At 49.8% G+C, this 20,085-nt stretch overlaps 1 protein-coding gene across 5 annotated transcripts; it reads left to right on the plus strand.

Annotated features, from left to right (window-relative positions):
* The first annotated feature begins 2,427 nt into the window (after positions 1–2,427).
* PRRC1 (proline rich coiled-coil 1) lies at positions 2,428–17,122 on the plus strand. Of its 5 annotated transcripts, none has more exons than XM_032968731.2 (10): positions 2,429–2,561; positions 6,354–6,452; positions 6,814–6,978; positions 7,584–7,784; positions 8,551–8,744; positions 11,207–11,309; positions 11,732–11,895; positions 13,950–14,053; positions 15,247–15,349; positions 15,589–17,122. In XM_032968731.2, the coding sequence occupies exons 2-10, from the start codon at positions 6,374–6,376 to the stop codon at positions 15,796–15,798; spliced, it is 1,323 nt and encodes a 440-aa protein (XP_032824622.1). In that variant the 5' UTR covers positions 2,429–2,561; positions 6,354–6,373; the 3' UTR covers positions 15,799–17,122. The 5 variants fall into 5 exon arrangements, with proteins under 5 accessions (XP_032824627.1, XP_032824622.1, XP_032824628.1 ...); XM_032968732.2 differs by lacking the exon at positions 2,429–2,561 and adding an exon at positions 2,625–2,801; XM_032968733.2 differs by lacking the exon at positions 2,429–2,561 and adding an exon at positions 2,625–2,782.
* The last annotated feature ends 2,963 nt before the right edge of the window (positions 17,123–20,085 follow it).

Below are 20,085 nucleotides of genomic sequence, written 5' to 3' on the forward strand. Positions count from 1 at the left end.
ATTAAGAACAAAATATTAACACTCATCCCCTGTATTGATTAAGTGGGGTTGTTGGGTTTGGTCGTGTAAAACAGTTCGTCGTCAAACCTCCATCCGATACAGCCAATTAATAAAAAGTGCCACGTCAACAAACGTGGCAAAATAAAAAAAATGGTTCAGCACACCGGTGATTTGGAGAGTAATCTTAACATTTAAATGAATATGAAGTTTCACTGCAAGAGTACATGGCTTCGTGCGGCGCCGTTTGTTGCTGGGGCCGCTTGTGTTGTTGGTCCCGTGTTCAAGCATCAGTTGATTTGGCTGCTTGTCCGTCGCTCCTCTCGACTACTACACCGGCCATCATCCCCTCCCGCGACGTGTCCTGCCCACGCCCAGCTGCTTTTCTTAAGTCAAATACCCCTCTACTATGCTGTAAACGTCCAATGCTGGGGCGTCAACGGTTCTAAAACTGCATGCCAACGTTCGCCCAACGTTGCATATTTACTGGGATGATGTCTCTTATTTTTGACTATTCTCTCTGAACCGCGTGCGACTGTCATGATATAATTCCAAACGTACACCTCTCCCTGATTCTTTGTGCACGTTTCCAACCTGCGAGTGCGCCTCTTTATTTCATAACTCTCTGATCAACGTTGGCGTATCAAGGTTTTTTTCTTTCTATTCTTGCGTATGGGAATATGTTCAGGGGCTAAATGCCAATGTCCAAGAACTGCTAGCCACGACAGGGCTTCAGGAGAGTGAAAGTTCGTGTCTTTTTGGGGGGGACAACACAGAGACACACAGTGTGTCTGTGTGTCTCTGTGTTGTCTCTCTCTGCTTGTCTCTGTGTTGTCTCTCTGCTTGTGTGTGTCTCTGTGTTATCTCTCTCTGTTTGTGTGTGTGTCTCTGTGTTGTCTCTCTGCTTGTGTGTCTGTGTGTCTCTGTGTTGTCTCTCTCTGCTTGTGTGTCTGTCTCTGTGTGTCTCTGTTATCTCTCTCTGCTTGTGTGTGTGTGTCTCTGTGTTGTCTCTCTGCTTGTGTGTGTCTGTGTGTCTTTGTGTTGTCTCTCTCTGCTTGTGTGTCTCTCTCTGTGTGTCTCTGTGTTATCTCTCTCTGCTTGTGTGTGTGTCTCTGTGTTGTCTCTCTGCTTGTGTGTGTCTCTGTGTGTCTCCCTCTGCTTGTGTGTCTGTCTGTGTGTCTCCGTGTCTGTGTTTTGTCTCTCTCTCAAATTTAGTTCTACCTGATGACGATTGCTTGTGTTGCAATCGAAACGTCGTATTCTATTATTTAATTTATTTTCTTTCTACGTGACTTTACCGAAAGAACCAAAAAGTAATTCCTTTCTTGTACTACTATGTTTTTGTATTGTTTATTGTTGTAGTGACGTTCTTACCCGCCCCTTCTGGACACCTGTGAAAAATAAGTAATATTAAAGCACGCTTTAATGAAATGTACCGTGCTAGTAATGGAAGAACTCCACAACTCCAGGAAGTGGCCCCGAAGCTTGCCACAGCGTAAGGGGACCGTGGTGATTTACAGCCAACGTTAGTTGAGCGTGGACAATTAGACGCAAGCCGAAACATCTCCATATATATAAAAGGCAAAGTTGTGATTGTGTGTCTGTTCAAAATGTTTAGCGTACTTCCCGACATGCAACAAACTTGAAATTTGCCATGTGGGTACTTTCCAGACTGTACACCATGCAAAAATTATAAAAATATACTTTTTTGGGTGGGGGGGAGGCTCAATAATGCATTCATTTTTTGCACGGCAAGTGAGCTGTGACGTCAAATCTGTCACGTGACTCTCGCATGTGGAAGCGTAACGCATTGTAGTGTAGTGGTTAGCGCGTTGTCTGTGTGTGTATCTGTGTGTCTGTGTATGTGTCTGTGGAGGGAGTGGTAGTGGTGAGCGCGCTGCGCTACGAACCCGGCGACCCGAGTTCGATTCACGGACACCACCGGTGACGATTATTTTAACCGGTCCTGGGCCTCCCCTAGGTCGACTCAGCCTCAAACGAGTAACTGTTGTGGTGTGAACATCGCCATTGGGGAGACAAAGGCGGCAAGGTGTGGTGAATCCAAGTCCCGGGCGAAGCCGGGTAGTACAGCTAGTAACAAATAAAAATAATGTTTTAAAATGTTTTTTTTTAATGATAGAATATAGTATTGTCATCAGTATGACATAAGTATACCAAGTTTTTAGTCGATACCACATTGGGAAGTGGGTTAAAATTGAGTTATAAGATTTGAGGATACAACAACAGTGAGTTAATAGAAAGCGTGTAATAATAATAAAAATAGCTCATCGGATTCCTCCAGTAGTAATGATTAAATAGCCGCTTTCTAAAGGCTTGTGTTTCTACTCTTCCCGAAAGCATTTTCAATGTCACGTCAAACACCGAAGCTGTGGTCTTGCGCCACTCCGCCTGTCTCCGACGTGGCTCCGGGGTGACGTCACCCTCTGGACGACGTGGCACGCGTGACGTCCCCATCGCCGATGACGTCACGTCCCCCCGCTAAGCACAGGGCCCCCCCCCTCCTCACCTCCACGCGTCACGGCGTCAACATCGGCCGAGTGAAGGTAAATTGAGAGGCGCGAGGTGATTCATTATCGATAACGAATTGTTTAGTGTCGAGACAAAGCTCGGGAGGGGGGCACGCGAGCCTCCCCTGTGCCCTTCCCAGCACGGGAGGGGGGAGGGCTGTTGTGTTGTGGTTCGGGCGGGGGGACTCCGCGACTGCGACAGGCGCGGAGTGAGACCTTCACACGGGGGCCATTGCGAGGCCAGGCCAAGTCACTCGGTGGGAAGCCGCTCAAGCGGTGCGTGGTGGTGGTGGCGGCAGCCGCGCTACGAACTCGGCGCGCCGGGGTTCGATACCCGCTCGCTGTCAACGCCAGTGACGATTGTCTTACCCGGTGCTGGGCCTCCCCTAGGTCGGCTCGACCTCAAATGAGTACAGTGCCCGGTGGGGTGTGTCGTAAACATCGTCGCTCGGGAGACAAAGGCGGCCGGGCGTGGTGTTGGCCACCCACCCCGTCGTGTGCCGTGTTGGCCTTCAGAGGTGCTCTCCTCGCTGAGAGCACTTGTCCCGACAGTCTGTTGCAGGCCATACGGGAAGGGCATCTTTGATGGGCACGGTGCATTGGAAGGAGATGAGTTGCTGTTGAAGTGGCCCAGCCGGGTTCGTGTCGTCGTTACGCGGGGCCGCTGACTTAACCTTGGACTGTGATTAGTATAATTTGACCAGGTGCTGCTGAAACTGTATTTTACGATTCAAATTGAACCGTGGAGAGATTGGTGGCTTTGTTTCGGCAAGGTGTGATTGTGTGCAAGTTTAACGGTGGAGAGATCTGGTGGCTTTCGGTTTGGATTTGCGTTGTTTGACCAGAAACACTTGGATTTTTAATGCGTGTCTCGGGTGCCTTTTATTCAAGCATGGGTTATTGATGGCTTTATCCAGCTGAAAGAGATGTCTTTAAAAAAAATTAGGCGAGGGTGATGATAGCTTTGGTTAATCGAGTGATATTGACATTGGCCAGGTAATATTGTCCGTAACCCAGTTTTCTTTTGTCAGTAAACAAGTCGGTCTTTTGTTTTTTTTCAGCAGAGATTGATGGCTTAAATAAAATCGGATAAAAAAACCGTGATCTTATACATGTCAGGGGTTACTTTGATTTAATCAGGTGATATCGGTGACTTTACCAGGTGAAATTATGATTTACTTAAGCAGGTGAGCTTGAAGGCAATTGGAGGGCCTTGTTTAACCAGCTGAGGGGTTTAGGGCTTTGTTTCAAGGGTGAGATTGATTTCCTTTATTTACCCTGGTGATATTGTTCCTTTTTCAATTGAGACTGCTTGTGAGTTAACCAAATGAGAGCACTTTGGGAATCGTTGCCCCTTTAAACACGGATGCTTTATCAAACTTATCTAAATAGTGTAAGGTTTTGTTTTAGTGTGTGGAAAAATTTTCAAAAACGTGTTCGAATACATGCTTATGATTTCTGAAACTTTTAACTTCAACTCCAATAGGCAGCAGTCATTGGGAATTGGTCTCGAGTCGAACTTCTTTTGGTTTGACCTTACAAGACTCTGGGGGTGAGGCTTTTAACAGACCACATAACCCTAAACATATATAGGCTTTCTATCTGCACACCTAGGCTCCGTTTCCCATGCTGTCCGATGAGAGTTGGAAGCTTCAATAATGAGAAAATAAAACTTAACATTTTAAGTAAAGTGCCTTATTATGACACGAGTAACAATGCCCCCTCTGAGCTTTAATACAATGATTTGCCATGGCCAGAGGGCTATAATGCAGCACCTGACTGTGGTTTTAAAGTATATTTATGTCATTGACGAATGTTCAAACTCATATCAGATGGCATGAGCCATGCAGCCTTCATGCATACCTGTACTAAAAGAGCCATTGGCCTTTTGGATTGCTTCTTGATTTAAGGTGTGGAGCATTGGTGCGGTGGTCATCGCACTGGGTTATGACTGTAGACCTGAGTTCGATTCTAGGCTATGGCTACCATTAGTGGCGCGTGATATCCGAACTGGTGTCAGGCCTCCGCCCCCCCACTTAACCAACCTGCATAGACCAACGAGGTGAAGTATTATTAAATAATTGTCATGACTGGCACAGTGTGAGGAGGCCTTCTTCCAGCAATGGATTTACAGAGCGTTGTATATATTCTTTGTATTGCTTTACTGATACTGCAGACCACTTTGTTTTCCATAAGGAGCCATAGCTCGCAGCTCCTTATTTAAACTTGGCTTCTTAAAGAATAACAGCTGCGTCAGAGCTTGTGACAACCGCATTACAAAACCCACTGCAAACATAGCTTAAAGTTGGCGGATGTGCAGGCTGGACTGCCACATGTGTGTGAAATTTCTTCATGGAAATCATTCTTGAGAAGCCAAATACTCGTGTTTGCGCCAGCACTGAGCCCACGGTGGAAATTCTGCATTGCTGTGGTGGGCAGAGCCACGTTTTTTAGGGTGTCACAAATGGGAGCTTTGCCCAGGGCCCAACACTCCAGTGGGGCCCACAAATAGGACTTTATTTATCTATCAATATAATAAAATTATTTCAGGTGGCAGGCGTAGAATTTAATGTCCTGGTGTCTCAGGGGTAAGGAGACCTAAGTCCAGCTCCTGGTGGCAAGGGGAAATTTTGTATCCATACTTGGACAACTATTGATTTCCCAGAATGTGGTACCCAGATGGTTAATTCAGGAAGAGCTGATGAGACGATTTCTCCCCCACCCCCCAATTCGAATTTGCAGGTAGCCTAATCCCCACCTCCAGTTATCGACAAGGGCTCAGGAATTTGGCTCAGGGACTGACTGCCACGTGTGAAGATTCTTCATGCAAATTATTAGGAGGGAGTCCTAACTAAAGACTTGCGTTTGCACCGCTGATTAGTTTTAGTTCTGTAATAATGTTTTCAAGCTTTTCCACGTGCAACAATTTTTTTTTCAGTTCTTAATGAAAGCGTCTAGCCCCTCCTCCCTGTGCCAAACCCGTGTTCGATCCTTCTCCCTCCTTGTACCCCTCCACTGGAATCAACTTCCCCTGTACATTGTTGAGCACGGCCCCTCCTTAACCTCCTTTAGTTCCTCTCTCAAAGCTTACCTCTCGTCCATTGCCCATTCCCTTCCTCTTCCCTCCACTCGTTCCCATCCCTCCCCTATAGCCCTTCCGTGACCCCCACTTGCCCTCCGTTACGGTCGCTCATTCCTTGGCCCTCGTATGCCCCATGCCATCTGCATCGCTCTATTTTTGTTACCGCTGTTTAAACTATGTTAAGCGCCTTGAATTAAGGTGCTCTATAAATATGAAATAAGATAAGAATTCCATTCTAGTTCTCATTGACCAACATTAGTTATGTTATTGTTATGGCTGTATCTTTTAGTTAATCAGGAAATAAAATAAACGTGTGGAGACACATGCACATTGTTTCTTTTGCAAGGCTGACCTGGGTCACATCAAGAACACATTCTAGTTCCACTGAATGTAAAAACAGGTTTTTTCTTTATCAAATTGAGTAGGCCTACTTAGTAAGATGTTAATCTTGTACATTTGTAAACTTCGTAAATGCATCGTTAATATATGATGATGCATTTAACTTGACTGTTTTGTGGCTGACACCATTTCATAATGTTCTTATTCTGTTGTAATTTCTTTGATGGTGGTGGTTGTTGTGACACTGTGACAATGACGACGGTGGATGTGAAAATGGCAATAATGGATGTGAAGATGGCAATAATGGATGTGAAGATAAACATAACTGTGATGAAGATGGTAGTTGTGATGATGATAATCATGGTTGTGATGTGATAATCATGGCTGTGATGATGATGGTTGTGAAGACGTGCATGTGCAGGAGAGGATGATGGAAGAGAGCGGAATTGAGACGACCCCACCTGCATCTCCACCGTCGGCTGGGAGTCTCCTGTCCATCTCGCTCGGTCTGAAAACCCCTGGGCAACTGCCCACCCAACTTGGCCACCACTCTCAACCCCTCAATCTCACCTCTTCACTGTCATTCAACCCAACATCTCATTAACATACAACACATCCGTTCACTAATATACAACTGTACACCTTTGTGTGTAACCTACCAGTACATTAGCATTTCAGTATGACCACTTTTGTGCAACCCAAACAGCTCACAAGCGTGTACAGCTCACTCCCGTACAATCCAACCGCACCTCCAATTCGCACGGTTGGCTATGTATGGTGCGAAAGAAGTTCAACATACATACAGAGGTTAGCCGCGTGACTAAACGCCAGTGTCGTGTCGGGTATGTGTGAGCATGGCGCATGCAGCAGGGGCCATGTCGCCGATGGTGGCATCGTCCATGGTGTCGAGCACGCCCTTCCCGCCACCCCCCATGTCTGAACTTTTGGGGATATCCAGCATCTCCCCCGGAGTTCCACCAGTTCCCGAGGGTCTCTACAGCAGCCCGGGCCTGGCAGTTTACTCGCCACCAGGTACCTGTCGTACCAATCACCAGGTACCCATTATACTTTCTACCATCGCCTGGTGTTCCTCATATCCATCACCTGCTACCCACCATTCCATTTACCAGGAACCCATGACTTGGTATCCATCACCATGTGTGTTTGTGCTGATCCCACAATTCACTTCATGCATTAATAATAAGCACGTTTACTATCCAGCGCCATGTTTCAGAGATAATATTTCCAGGCCGGGGCCTGTGGCGATGCTCGAGTGTAGGGACACTGGTGAGTTTCAGCCTAACTCCCAAAGGCTACCTGACACAACGATGTTTTAAAATGTTTTTTTTTTAATTTTCGTGAGGTGGGATGGATCGAAGGTCATCTGGCTGAGCATTCCAGGCCGATGGAGAGGCGACTCTACCGGATATTACGGGTTCTGGTCAGCCAGTGGTGTCGCTGTGGGCTCACAGGGCCGGAGGGGCTCAGGCACCGGGCTACATTCCATGCACCAGGGCTCATGCCAACCATGCTATGCCGCTGTGCATGCTGGCCTCACAATAACGGCACTTGCATCTGTCACTACTGTCTGTAAAACTATATGGGGATGTTGGTGTGTTTGTGATGTGGATGCGCAGGGCCTCTCCACATGTCAGGGTTCACCACCACTGCTCCGTCCGTGACATCGGAGGGCTCGGTAACATCGATGGGGCCGATGGGGCCATCTCTCCCGCCGAGCGGCGGCTACATAGGGGGCAGCGGTTACGACGTGACGCGGGGCCATGGCGGCCGGGCGCCGCAGTCTCCGTACCTCTCCACCGTCTCTGCGCCCAGCGTCGGTGGGTGCCCGGGGCAGCTGGTGAACACGCGGTAACGCGCGAATGCGTGAACAGCGACGATTAATATCGTCTTAAAAGGAAGTCTCAATTCCAAATTAACGCTCTCCAACTATGGTTGAGAGTGTTGATTATTAGCTCTGTCCGTCTACAGTATCGAGCTACTCTAACTCTCGTGAAGGTGATAACAGTATGAAAGAACCTGGTAAAAAATTGTGTTGCTGTTAGGGATTTGTACTCTTGAAAATCGACCAAATTTATCAAAGGGTTGCCCAAAAGTTTGAGAGATGAATCAGCACTAAACGGATCCTGACACCGACCCATTGCCTTCTGTACTGCTAATACTTCCAAAACCTAATGAATGTTGGAAAACATTACGTAACACGTGCTTATACATGACTTCTCCAAGCTTGTCTCGTAGATTGTGTGACCCCAGATTGTCACATTTGAATTGAAGTTGACACATTATTCGAAAGATGTTGTTTTAAGATCCGTGGGTTGTCACACCTGCCAGAGGCAAATCTAAGGCTCGTTTAGGAACCATATGATTTTCGAAAATGCCCAAGCCAAATCGAGACTACAATGAATTTTCACAATTTGGGGAGTCACAACTTTATTCCTGAGATTCCATGTAAGTGCCCAAGTCTTTCATAGCCACAGTTGGGCACACCTGGAGGGATTGATTGCTGTTACGAATCTATTTAATATTTACTTGCCTGCATCGTCACAATCGACTTGACGTTCCCCTCTCGCGTGACCGCTCGCTCAGCGCCCATGATGACAGGGCCCATTGCAATGGCACCACCGCCGCCCCAGGCCGGGCAGCACCAGCAGCACGGCTCCTCTATCACCTTCCCCGAGGAGCCCGACGACCACCAGCATCACCACCACGATCACCACCAGTGCCAGCACGGGCACCACGAGCACGCGGCGCAGGGGGGCGGCATCTGGGGCTTCTTCAAGGTAGACCTCCTCTTGTGGGCCCTGCTGCGGGTACGGCGGCGCTGGGAAAGAGGAGGGCGCCGAGTGGCCTCCCGAACGCCAGGCAGTGCCGCTCGCCGTCGTCTGTCCAGATAGACGTACCCGAATTAAATTATTTTCTATACATAAAGAAGACATAATTAGGACAAAAATACAACTTGAATGTTGTTAAGTGTGCAATGCAAATTCACATTGCCCTGATGGCACACGTTAAGCAAAAGTTTAAAATGCAGATTTCACGAGCGTATTATTATTTTGAGTAGAAAAATCTGGTTGGCAATGTGGCCGTAGGTGTAAGTTTATGGGTCAGCTGATGCGAAAACAATTAAGATCTCTGCTTTTCCGCCCACCCCCCGCCTCGCCCCCCTAGCACCTGCCTTCAACATGGCACAATTAATTTTAACAGCGTATATTATGGGCTTGGAGTTGCATTGTGGGGATTTGGCCAGATGTTCGCACGCACGCGATGTGCCGGACCGTGTGCCGCAGCGTGAATTATAACTCGATGACTCGATGGTGCCACCACTTGGGGAGTTGGGGGTGGGGGGCGGGGGGGGGAACACAATTATTGGGTTGGCGCGATTTCGTCTTACCCATGGCGCTCTGGCAAAGCAGGGCGGTCGGCTGCACTGACTGGCGTTGAAAACTAGCCGTGACTCGGCTTTGTGAAAGAAAAAAAACACACCTCTGGAATGTTAAATAAATTCCCACCACGAGGTGGGAAAGACTTGAGGTGCACAGAGTCTGGTTACTGCACCGGGTTCTCCTGAGCCCGTGTGTTCCGGCTGTGAACGCTGTACCCGCCCACAAATGGAGGTTTTTCTTGGAGGAGGAGACCCAGATGTTACACTCAAGTGAGTCACGTCCCCCTCCTCCCCCAGCACCTCACCCCACACTTCCACTCATTCACAATTTTGTGTGGGCTCAACCCTTGTTCACAGATGCAAAACATTGAGCAGAAACTGCCGGTTTTCCTTGGGGGTGTGCATATGAAGGTTTCCGTCAGTTTCGTCTCAACCCAACGCACACCAGCTCAATCTAACCCAGCCTCGCCGGCCTTGCGGCTTCTTGGAAAATGTTAACGCTGTTGTCCACCAACAGCATGTTCACTGTTAACAACTGTGGCGACCTGGTGGGTAATTTGAGTTTGTCTTGCTTAACCATGTGAGATCGTGAGATACCAGGATGAGTAATTTGCAATAGTGGGGCATTGGCCTGCCAGTTGGGAGGCCATGATTTCTTTGTGGAATCCCAATTGAGTAATTTGCAGTATATTTTTTTAGAAATTGGGAAATGTTGACCGTGACGCTGGCACACAGTGGCCTGCTCGTGCGATGTTTAACATCCACTGTGAGCGAAGCAGACGGCTCGTCGCATTATTATTGTGAATGCACCCGCTGTAATACACTCATCTCGACACCGCGACTCTGGTAGCGAGATGTCAACTACCTCGTCTGGTATACAGGAGGTCGTGGGTTCGATCCTGACCCTGACGCCTGTATATTTGGAGTTTGCGTGTTCTGCCTTTGGTCGTGTGGATTTTTCTCCGGGTCCTCCGGTTTTTTCCCTCCAAATTTAGAATCAAGATGTGTTTAGAGTATTTGGCTGTTGTAATTTTCCACGTGATAAGCCACTTTGTTGAGCTATTATTTGTGGCTGGGTCACTTCTGAAAAAGAGCTGTAAAAGCTCGGTGGGCCTTACCTAGTAAAATAAAAATAGTTTAGTCATTAAAACTACTAATAATAGGGCGGCCGCTGGATTTGAATTGTCTGCAACAAGCGGCGAATGCGCTACCATATCACCGACCTTATTGACTGCCATATCACTGAGCGATGGAGTTTTGTTGAGCCAATGCTAACAGCGATTGTTGATAAGTGCATTTGATCAACAGTGATTGGTCTACAGAGCATACAGCCTCAGGCAGTCATGTTACATTTGTCTATGGTCTGATTGGAAGTTGCCATGGCAGTCGCCCGCGAGAGAGAGCTAGTGATCAGGCAACTCGGATTTTTACAACATTCCACCTGACAAAACCATATGGTTTACCCGTATTATTGTACAGGTAAATTCACTTTTCAGGTCCATACAGTTTTCAGCTGTTTCAATACGGGTAACATTGTTTTGTCTTTGTTTGTGTTTCTCCCTTGTGATGGGACTTTGTAGGATGAACGTTGAGATTTATAAGGGCAGGGAGTAACCAATAAGGTCTGAATTGGTCTATAAATAGGGTAGGCACTGATAAGGGGTTAACAGATATGTTACAATGAATAATCTTGCAGCAACTATTCCCTTAAACATCTTTATTTTTAGAATCAGAATCTTTATTTAGAATGGAGGAATTCGATGAGCTATGAAGCTCTTCTTCCGAGATGTCCATTAGGGTTTCACAGATGTCCAAGTAGCATTGTGTGTCACGGAATTAAGGAGTTTGTCTGCATGACAGGGTGTGGCTGGCAACCCCGTGGTGAAGACTGTGCTGGACAAGACCAAGCACTCTGTGGAGTCCATGATAACAACACTCGATCCTGGCATGGCTCCCTTCATGAGTACGTCTGGCAAGAGGCTGCAACCACCACCACCATGACCACTGCCACCACCGCCATTACCAAACGCTGCCACAACCACCGCCACCACCTCTACGATGACCACCGCCACCGTTAAACCACCACCTTTAACACCACAATGACCACCGTCACCACCATTTCCACCACAATGACAAAGATCCCCCATATAGCCTTGAGATATTAAGGCCTGCACAGCACATGACGGGGTGGGTGACCAGCACCACGCCTGGCCGCCTTTGCCTCCCGAGTTGCGACGTTTACACACCGCACAAGGTTCTCATTTGAGGCTAAGTCGAACTACCACCACAGCCACCTCCTTAACCAACGCCCCCAGCACCACAACCACCACACCCTCGACAAAGCTGACCCTGCGTGACCCTCTCCCACTCCCTCCACCCATCAAGAGTCTGGAGGCGACGTGGAGCTGGTGGTCACCTCGGACAAGGAGGTGAAGGTGGCGGCCGTGCGGGACGCCTTCCAGGAGGTGTTCGGCTTCGCCACCGTCACAGGGGAGGCGGCAAGCTCCCACATCGCGCCGCAGCCCGTGGGCTACGCCGCTGGCATGAAGGTGAGTGCAGTTGGCACGAACAGTCAATTAGCCCTTTCCCATTATGATTGACGTACAGGTACATCATCAGTTTTTCTTCCGATTCCATTCCTATGATGTACGTGTACGGAACCGAAAGATAAAATACTTTATTGGTACCGAGGCTCCCACAAGGCCATGCGTGGGAGGGTGCGTGGCACAGTTTATGGGCCAGCTGTCATAGAGTGCGGCGGCCGTGTTGCTACGGTTCTCTGCGGTGAGTACAATGTCTTTAAAAACGACGCTTTGCCTCTAGATACAATTAACGCTGAACCGCTTGCGCATTCCGAGATTCAGGGGTGAACACGACACCCACCTTGCGACTTGCAGTCTCAAAATGGGAAAGGGTTAAGTCGAATTGAAAGGTAATGGTAGAGGTGCATGACTGCAATTACTTTGCCCACACCACTGCTGGCAGGAGGACCTCCACTCGAGGGAGCTCTAGAGAGCCCCTCGAGAGCAGTGGTTCTCAACCTGTGGTCCCCAAGGCCATGGGACGTGGTATACGAAGACTGCTGCAGATACCATGATTTTCATAAAACCCCACTGTTTCAGCTGCTGCCTTTGGATTGCAAATTCAGTGTGCCAAACCGTAGCATCGTGGCAGCCTCCATAAGTTGGTCGATTAATTGGGCCCCTTTAAGCATGTCAGCCACCCTAACATCCTACCTCCCAAAGGTAGGAACCCCCCCCCCCCGGCAGCCACGGTGACGTGGCTAATTATGCCAATGAAGTCACCAAAGCTCGCTCATCGCCTCCTGGCCTGGCGGCACACGTGGGAATAGAGGCGAGACTTTTTTTTATTATGTTCCTCGCCGACGTGTTTTCGGGTTGTATCGGGGGTTTGCCCGAGAGCGCATCGGAGGCCTGTACTGGTGAACCGCGAAAAACCTACGCAGCAACATTATTGAGTTATCTGATTAATTTGAATTATCGAACTGATAATTATAATTAATCGGCGATGCTAATGCGTTGGCAGGAGTGCATGAGCACGACTAGCAATTCATATTCAACGCACTCGTCAACAACACTGCAGCCTTAAATAAAAAATATATATATAATCGGCCAGGTTTCAGGAAATGTCACTTATTCATAGCACTTAAATAATTGGCTAGCCAGGCTCTAAAGGTGAGCGGGGAAGCGAGGGAGCGGGAGAGCGAGCCCATCCCCTGGAAGGGGTGGGGACTCAAGGGCCGGGCCACCGGGGAGAGTGACGGCCGTGAGTCGGACTGTTGGCGGGAGAGTAAATCGCCGGCGCGAAACCGCCATCATTACACGCGGAGCAGCGGAGTAATGGATCCCCGCGGAATCTGTAAATCTCCGCAGCGGAGGGCCCAGAGGCACTTAACCGCTTGGCGCATCTAGCACTGTCAGCGCGGATGGCTCTGATGGCTCTTAATGGGCCGATGGAAGCGCGACCCTCGCGGCAAGTGGGTTAGCGGGCCGCGCTCCCGTCGCAGTCACGCAGGTGCTCTCGCCTTGATATTTCTCATCATCGGCAATCGGCACTTGGAACTGGCGTGGGACCCCCTGAGGTTGGCTCGGCTGGAAATGAGTGGCCGGTCAATGCCCGCGCTGGCCAGACCAGCAGCCGCTTGACCCGGCTGCTCTGTGCCTTGGCTGTGTGGGTCTGCGTTTGTTGTGTTTGTGAGCATGCATGCACGCATGTGTGCGTAATTCTCCACATACGCCAGTGTAAGCATGTGTGACCTTGCATTTGTATGGGTGTTTGTACGGTTGCGGGGAGCGGTATTTTAGCGGTTAGCATGCTACCATATGAACCACTACAGTAAGTGCTCATGAACAGCATTTGTCCTAACAGTAACAGTCTGCTAAAGATTATATGGGGAATCTTTATCTTTGTAGGGGTGTTTACCTGGGTGGGTGGCAAGGTGCGCGTGCGTCAGAATGTGTGCGCGTGAACGTGTGTGCATTAATACTCGTGCCCGTGTCACTGCGTACGTGTTTGCACGACCCATGCCTGCGGGCGTGTGCGTTCGCGTGTGCCCACGTGTACATTCCCGTCCGTCCTGTAGGGAGCCCAGGAGAGGATAGCCGGCCTCCGCAGGTCAGGGGTCATTGCCGAGAAGCAGGTGGCCGTGTCTGTGGAGAACTTCATCGCAGAGCTTCTGCCTGACAAGTAAGGCCCCGGGGGAGGCAGGGGCACAGGGCAGGGGAGAGATGCGGCTAGTAGTACGTGGAGAGGGTGGCCGTGGAGGTGATGGTGGTTGTGGGTAGCGGTAGTGTAGCTGTTAGCGTGCTGCAAATACGAACCCGGCGACCCGAGTTCTATTTTTATTTCTTATTTTACCAGGTAAGTGCCACTGAGCTATACAGCTCTTCTTCAGAAGCGAACTGGCTACAAATGATTGCTCAACGAAGTGGCTTATCATGTGGTAATTTTGATTTAAAGCTTTCGTGACTGCAGGGATTCACATTCTTGGTTCTTTCGGTAAAGTCACGTAGAAGGTAAACAATAAAATAATAAAAATATAAAACAATAAAATTCTCACGACGTTTCGACTGCAACACAAGCAATCATCATCAGGTGTGAAAACCACAACAAGAAAATTTGAAAAAAGTGGCTTTTTTTTAATTAAAAAAATTAGTACCTGGTGCAGTGTGTAAACATTGCTACTGGGGAAACAAAGGTGGTCGGGCGTGGTGCTGGCCATCCCACCCCCTTGTGTGCCGTGTCGGCCTTCATAGGTGCGACATGCTAACTTGCCCTTGCTTTTGTCTTTGGTTTGGCAGCCTGGAGAGGATGCGGAGAGGGGGGGGATGGTGGTGGACTGTCGGGGAGGGGGAACGCGTGGCGGAATATGAATTAGAATGCATGGCTGGTGTGAGTCGCGAGCGTAATGACCCGTTGTGAATTCTCCAAACTAATGGTAATTGAGGACGTGTTTTTGTAATTATAATAATTACGCAGCGTCGTAAGTGACTCGCAATCTGTCACGTTCGCCATTGCGTCGCTGCGCTTGCGAAAAGTGTCCGTGATTGCCCCCTGTGTGCGATTGCGAGTGAGATCATTGTGGGGAGCGGTTGGCGCATTGGTTAGCACGCTACGCTTCGACCCCGGCGACCCGAGTTCGATTCCCCACTTACGGTCAACGCCGGTGACGATTATCTAAGCTGGGTTGACACGTAGTGCCAGTACCTGGTGTAAAACTTGGCCACAAAGAAGACAGACTGCCCGGCATGGTGCTGGCCATCCACCTCCTTGTGTGCCGTGCTCTTTGCCTTTGATCATTGCGGACGGTGCAGAGGCTATCTGTGCGATGGTGTCGCTGCGGCGGTTGATTGTGTGGCTGTGCCGCACGCCCCGCTTAGGTGGTTTGACATCGGCTGTCTGCTCCTGGAGGACCCGGCGAACGGAATCACCCTGGAGGCCTTCACTCAGGCCACACCCGTGCCTCTCGAAGCCGTGCAGCAGGTGAGTCAATCAGCCACATCACTTCGTCAGGCTTCTCTCAAACGTGAACAAAAATAACCACATCAATAGTGTGTCCGGGAAAGCCTCATCGGGTGACAAGACTCATTGTTTGGCCATTGCCTTCTTCGTGAGTGTTTTTTGAGTGGAAGAAAACCACCAGACGGGTTCACGAACCTACTTGCCGTACAGCTGCCTGCACATCAGCCGAGGTCTATCCCCCGCTTTCCCAACCCGACCAGGCACAGGCGCAGAACTCGGCCACGTATGACCTGCGCTGGTCGGGCCTGGCGGTGACGGTGGGCGAGGTGCTGGAGAGGAGCATGCCGCACGTGTCCCGCAACGACTGGCACCTGGCGCTCACGGGCGTGTCGCGCCGCCTCATGATCTACAGTGCCGCCAAGGCCCTCGCCGGCCTCTACAAGCAACGTCTGCCGTCCAAGATGGCGTGATGGCCGCGCCCTGACCGTGCGTCGTGCCGTGCATCCCCGCTCCACGCGTCTCCACTCCGCGCGTCCCCATTCTGCGCATTCCGACTCCCAGCCCCCGCTCGCTCGCTCGCTCGCTCGCCGGCACCCGACTTTGCGTCTGGAGCGGCAATCGGTTGTGGCGCATGATCGGTCGCGCGTAACTATTTACCCGCGTTGGTTGCGACGCGTCCTGCATCTGTGCAGTTGTTTATATCCCCTTCTTATCTCTCTGTCCTTCTGCACGTGACCGTCCTCTGCCGAGGCGCAAAACCGACGTTCTCGCTTCTGTCGCCACGACGGCACTCTGTTGGTCGTGCTTGCTGCTGCGGCGGTGGAGCGGAGGTGGAGGAGGGGTGGGGCTCGACAAGGCGCTCGTTGGAACATGAGCATGCTGTCCGTACCACCGTGGGTTCCCGGAAGACCAGTCAGCCGACTCCGGTTTTTACGTTTTTTTACAACAAAAATCCTGGAGACGATGCCGACGGTTGTAAATTGTCGGGCGTTATGATAAGAAAAAGCCTTTACCAAAAAACACAACTAGTCATTAACATTCCACGTTCATGGTGGCATTTCTTTCGAGAATGCCAACCCGTGTTTCATATGTACATCGCTAGAGGTCGTATTTACCAGGCCATGATTCTGCTTTCCATACTTCATTTTGGGAAGAGATTAAGAATCGGTGTGCATCTTATTTCCCGCAGTGTGCACTTTTGCTGTTCAACCACCGGTGGTAGAATTATTTTTGAAGTTGAGCTGTAAGAGAAGGGAGAAGGGGAGCTGTGTTTAGCCTTAATACACTTGACAGTCAACACGAGCACATTCGTAGCAACTGTTATTAGCCTGGGTAGCGGCCATTCATCACCTACGCTGGTCGGTTTCGCCAGCGAACGCAAAAACCCCAGCGTCTTTGCATCATCGCAGACCGGCGGGCATTGATTTTCTATACGCCAAGACCGCGTGGTCTTATCAGAAATAGTAAAAAAAAAGTAAATACGTACATAGGAAACACCATTATGGAAAAGGCTGTATTTAGCTTTTAATAAATATTTTGATAGAGCTGCACATTGAAGTGCTGCGTCATTTCTTTACTGCGTCAGTTGTTGCCGGTTGTGCCGTACAGCTCTGCGGGCTTGGTTTACCTGTCGCGTGCACGGAGACCCTAAAACCAGGGTGCGCAGCCTCTCGGATTTTTCTTCATTTTAACGTTTTTGTTTCATTGATTATATATACACACACACACACTTATGCACGCGTATAGACTTGGTGCCAAAACATTGTTTTCAATAATAAACTACTTCCCCGAGGAGTATTTGTTTTTTTTTTAGCGATGTTTAGAGAAATGCAATTCTTCGTTTACGTATGTTATGGTCAGGAAAATTACCCCTGAACAGGCTGACGCGCAGTTTGAATTTTCGTCTGGTTTTTTTGTGAATGAATTACGCCCAAAATGCATTTTAATGTCGTTCAAATCATTTCCATTTAGAGGGCACAAGGTTCACGGGCAGTGCACAATGCGTTGACAACCGAGCAATTTCACAGCATGATACAAGCCGGGTTTATATAGCGGCGTCTTAACTGACCACATCTCAAGACGCTGGTGCAGGAATGGTGCCCATAGTTTTATGTGGCAGCCAGAGTAGGAATTTAGCAGATACACGAATGTAGGATCGTTATGGGTGGCCGATACTTTTTCCGGTAGTGGTCGTGCTTTAAGCCAATAGCCCCTAGTCCAGGCATTCAAATACTTAAATTAACTTGCTGCACGCTGCACTCACCCGATGATTGTTAAACACGTCCCGCGTGCCGCACTAAGCAATTAACACTTTCTGCAACGTGTGCACGCACACGTGCGCACCGAGATGTCAATCTTAATTTGAAACATCTCTTCACCCAGGTAGCGTGCACTGCTTCACGCGTCACGTGAGGTGCATTTAACAATCATCAGGCATAAGCAGCGCGAGACGAGTTGATTTTGAATGTGTGAGTAAATTTCTCGACGCGGAGAGAACCTCTTAAGTCGCGAGGACTTGGAGTGTGCGTTACGCTGCCCCTGGGTCCCAGCCAGCCTCCCGGCCCTCCCGCAGTCTATCGCAGTTGTGGGGTGGGGGGGGATACTTCGCTCCGCCTGTGCCACCAGGCGGCAGCAAAGGACCGCGGCGGGGTAATTCCACGGCGAGTTCTTGGCACATGCTGAAACGTTCCCCCTCAAGGGCCCAGAAATATGAAGAACTCCTTTATTGAGAAAGTGTCCATTTAATATCACTTCAACATCCCCTGCCCACTTTCCGCCCCCGTGGGTTCTATCTGGGCTGTCCGCTTCACTTGGCGGTAGAAGCCCTCTTTATTCAGGGTTAGTGCCCGGGGTGGCTGTTGTTGCCGCGCTGTCCCGTTACTGTTTGGGAAGAGAGTGGTTTCAGGTCACACCAGGTTCGTAGCGTGGTGCCAACCACGGTACCACCCTTCGCCCTGTCTTACAATTACAGTGGGTTGTTTTTATTCATTAATTTGGCCCTATGTACGTGTGTATATTGAACTTATTTCTAACCGTACATAGCCGAACCGCGCTAATCGGAGGTGCGATGATTCACGTGAACCGTTCCATGTGTTTCCATAATCGAGGTTTTTTTTTGGATTAGATCACGTAAATTTAAATGTGTCGTTAAATCCACCAACACCCGAACACACAGCCAATTGGTAAGGTTTGTCACGTTACTAGCACAGCACACCGGTATGTCGGAGTGTATTTTTATACTTTTTAAAGACGTGAGACTTTTAAGAAATCTCGTTCGGGTAAAATATTCGGAACCTCATTTCAACTTACGACGGACAATCCGTAACTGAACAAACGCAAAAAAAAAAGTAATGCGCCCCGAAATAGTTTTTAACACCCAACGCCACTAAATCCCAGTTGATTATCGGTTTCGACAGCGCGAGAATTTGTCAACGTCCCGATGTACTGACGACGTTCAGGGCACGCTCCCGGTTTGAAAATTCACGCTTCGACCGTGCGTGGCCAGATTTCTGAAATCGCTTTCCCCGTGGCACCTCTCCCATCGATGTTTCAAGCCGCACGGCCAAATCGTGGGGGCTGCCTCCCCCCCCCCGCCTTCTCACTGCACCCCCCCCCCCCCGTACGCCGGGGGGGGGGGGTCTCTTGCGGCCGACGTGCAGATTTATCGAGCGGCCGAACGTTTCTCGGCGCCAGCCAGCAGCGCACGCCGGGTAATGAGGCCATTAGGTGGAGACAAACGGCGTTTGGCGGCGACCGCATCGCGCGCCAACTTTTTAAGGCCCACCCCACCCCTCCCCCCCCTTTTCGCGTTCGGCACTGAACGCGACCCACGGTGACCCGAAAGCCTCTTGGCTTGAAGCGACCACGCTGCGGAGAGAGAGAGAAAAAAAAATGACAGCACCTAAAGCCCTTTTCCTCGCAGCGGCGCGTGGCTTTGTACGGTGACTTGCAGAGTCCGCGTGCTGTGTCGACAGCCCGAATGGAAGCCTCGGCGTAGGGGCGGGGGGAGAGGCCGAATTGGATGTCTCCAATGCCTTCGCTGAGATGAAACCGAGGATCGCTCTGGTTTCACAATGCGGGCCACGGTTTGGTGAGAATTATCCACAATTGATGTTCCGCGTGCGTGCGGTGTGGGACGCAGAGCTCGCGTTTAGCCCCGCGCGGGCAAGGTGGCGTTACGGCGGGCCTCTTGGCTGCTCGCTGCCTCCGTCGTTCTATGCCAAAGGCTTCTCGGTCCATTCATCCGTTCGTCGTCATCATTATCACCACCGTGGTCAATGTTGTTTCGAGTGGGAACTAATTTGTGATAGGTCTCGGAGTGCAACGAGGTATGTTTCACGCGACTGGTGAATTACAGGAGACGGTAAAAACAATGGACATGACAACTCGATTACAAACATATGCAGTGTGGGAAAAGTGACCGCGTAATGGTGAGTGCCACTGCGTTACGAACCCGTTGAGACCTGAGTGGCTAAGTTTGTTTGCTAGCCACGGCTACCGTGATTGATGAGTTGGCATTAAATCAAAGCTTCTACGTTCCGACATCGTTGACAGGGAAGCGACCAGCAATAGATGGAGTCAGGGATTCATTTCGGCCGGGTTCTCTCCGTGTCAGGAGGTTCCGGAAAATATTTTCTAACCCGGCACACCACATCGAAGTGTAACTCTCGCCGTATGTCTGTGACTAAACTACTTCGTCACGTGCCCAATACCAATACCCCGCCATTCGCCACTAAGTGACGGTGACGTCACCACGG

Source organism: Petromyzon marinus, chromosome 40 (assembly GCF_048934315.1).
Source record: "Petromyzon marinus isolate PM22_M1 ecotype Great Lakes invasive population chromosome 40, UKy_Petmar_22M1.pri1.0, whole genome shotgun sequence".
Taxonomy (NCBI): Eukaryota; Metazoa; Chordata; class Hyperoartia; order Petromyzontiformes; family Petromyzontidae; genus Petromyzon; species Petromyzon marinus.

What these genes read in the sequence shown, in the direction of transcription:
- PRRC1 (XM_032968731.2), top strand. Translation starts at nt 6,374, where the DNA reads ATGATGGAAGAGAGCGGAATTGAGACGACCCCACCTGCATCTCCACCG. An exon ending in GCATCTGGGGCTTCTTCAAG is followed by an intron (nt 8,745 to 11,206) that starts GTAGACCTCCTC and finishes TCTGCATGACAG; the next exon opens with GGTGTGGCTGGCAACCCCGT. An exon ending in GCAGAGCTTCTGCCTGACAA is followed by an intron (nt 14,054 to 15,246) that starts GTAAGGCCCCGG and finishes CGCCCCGCTTAG; the next exon opens with GTGGTTTGACATCGGCTGTC.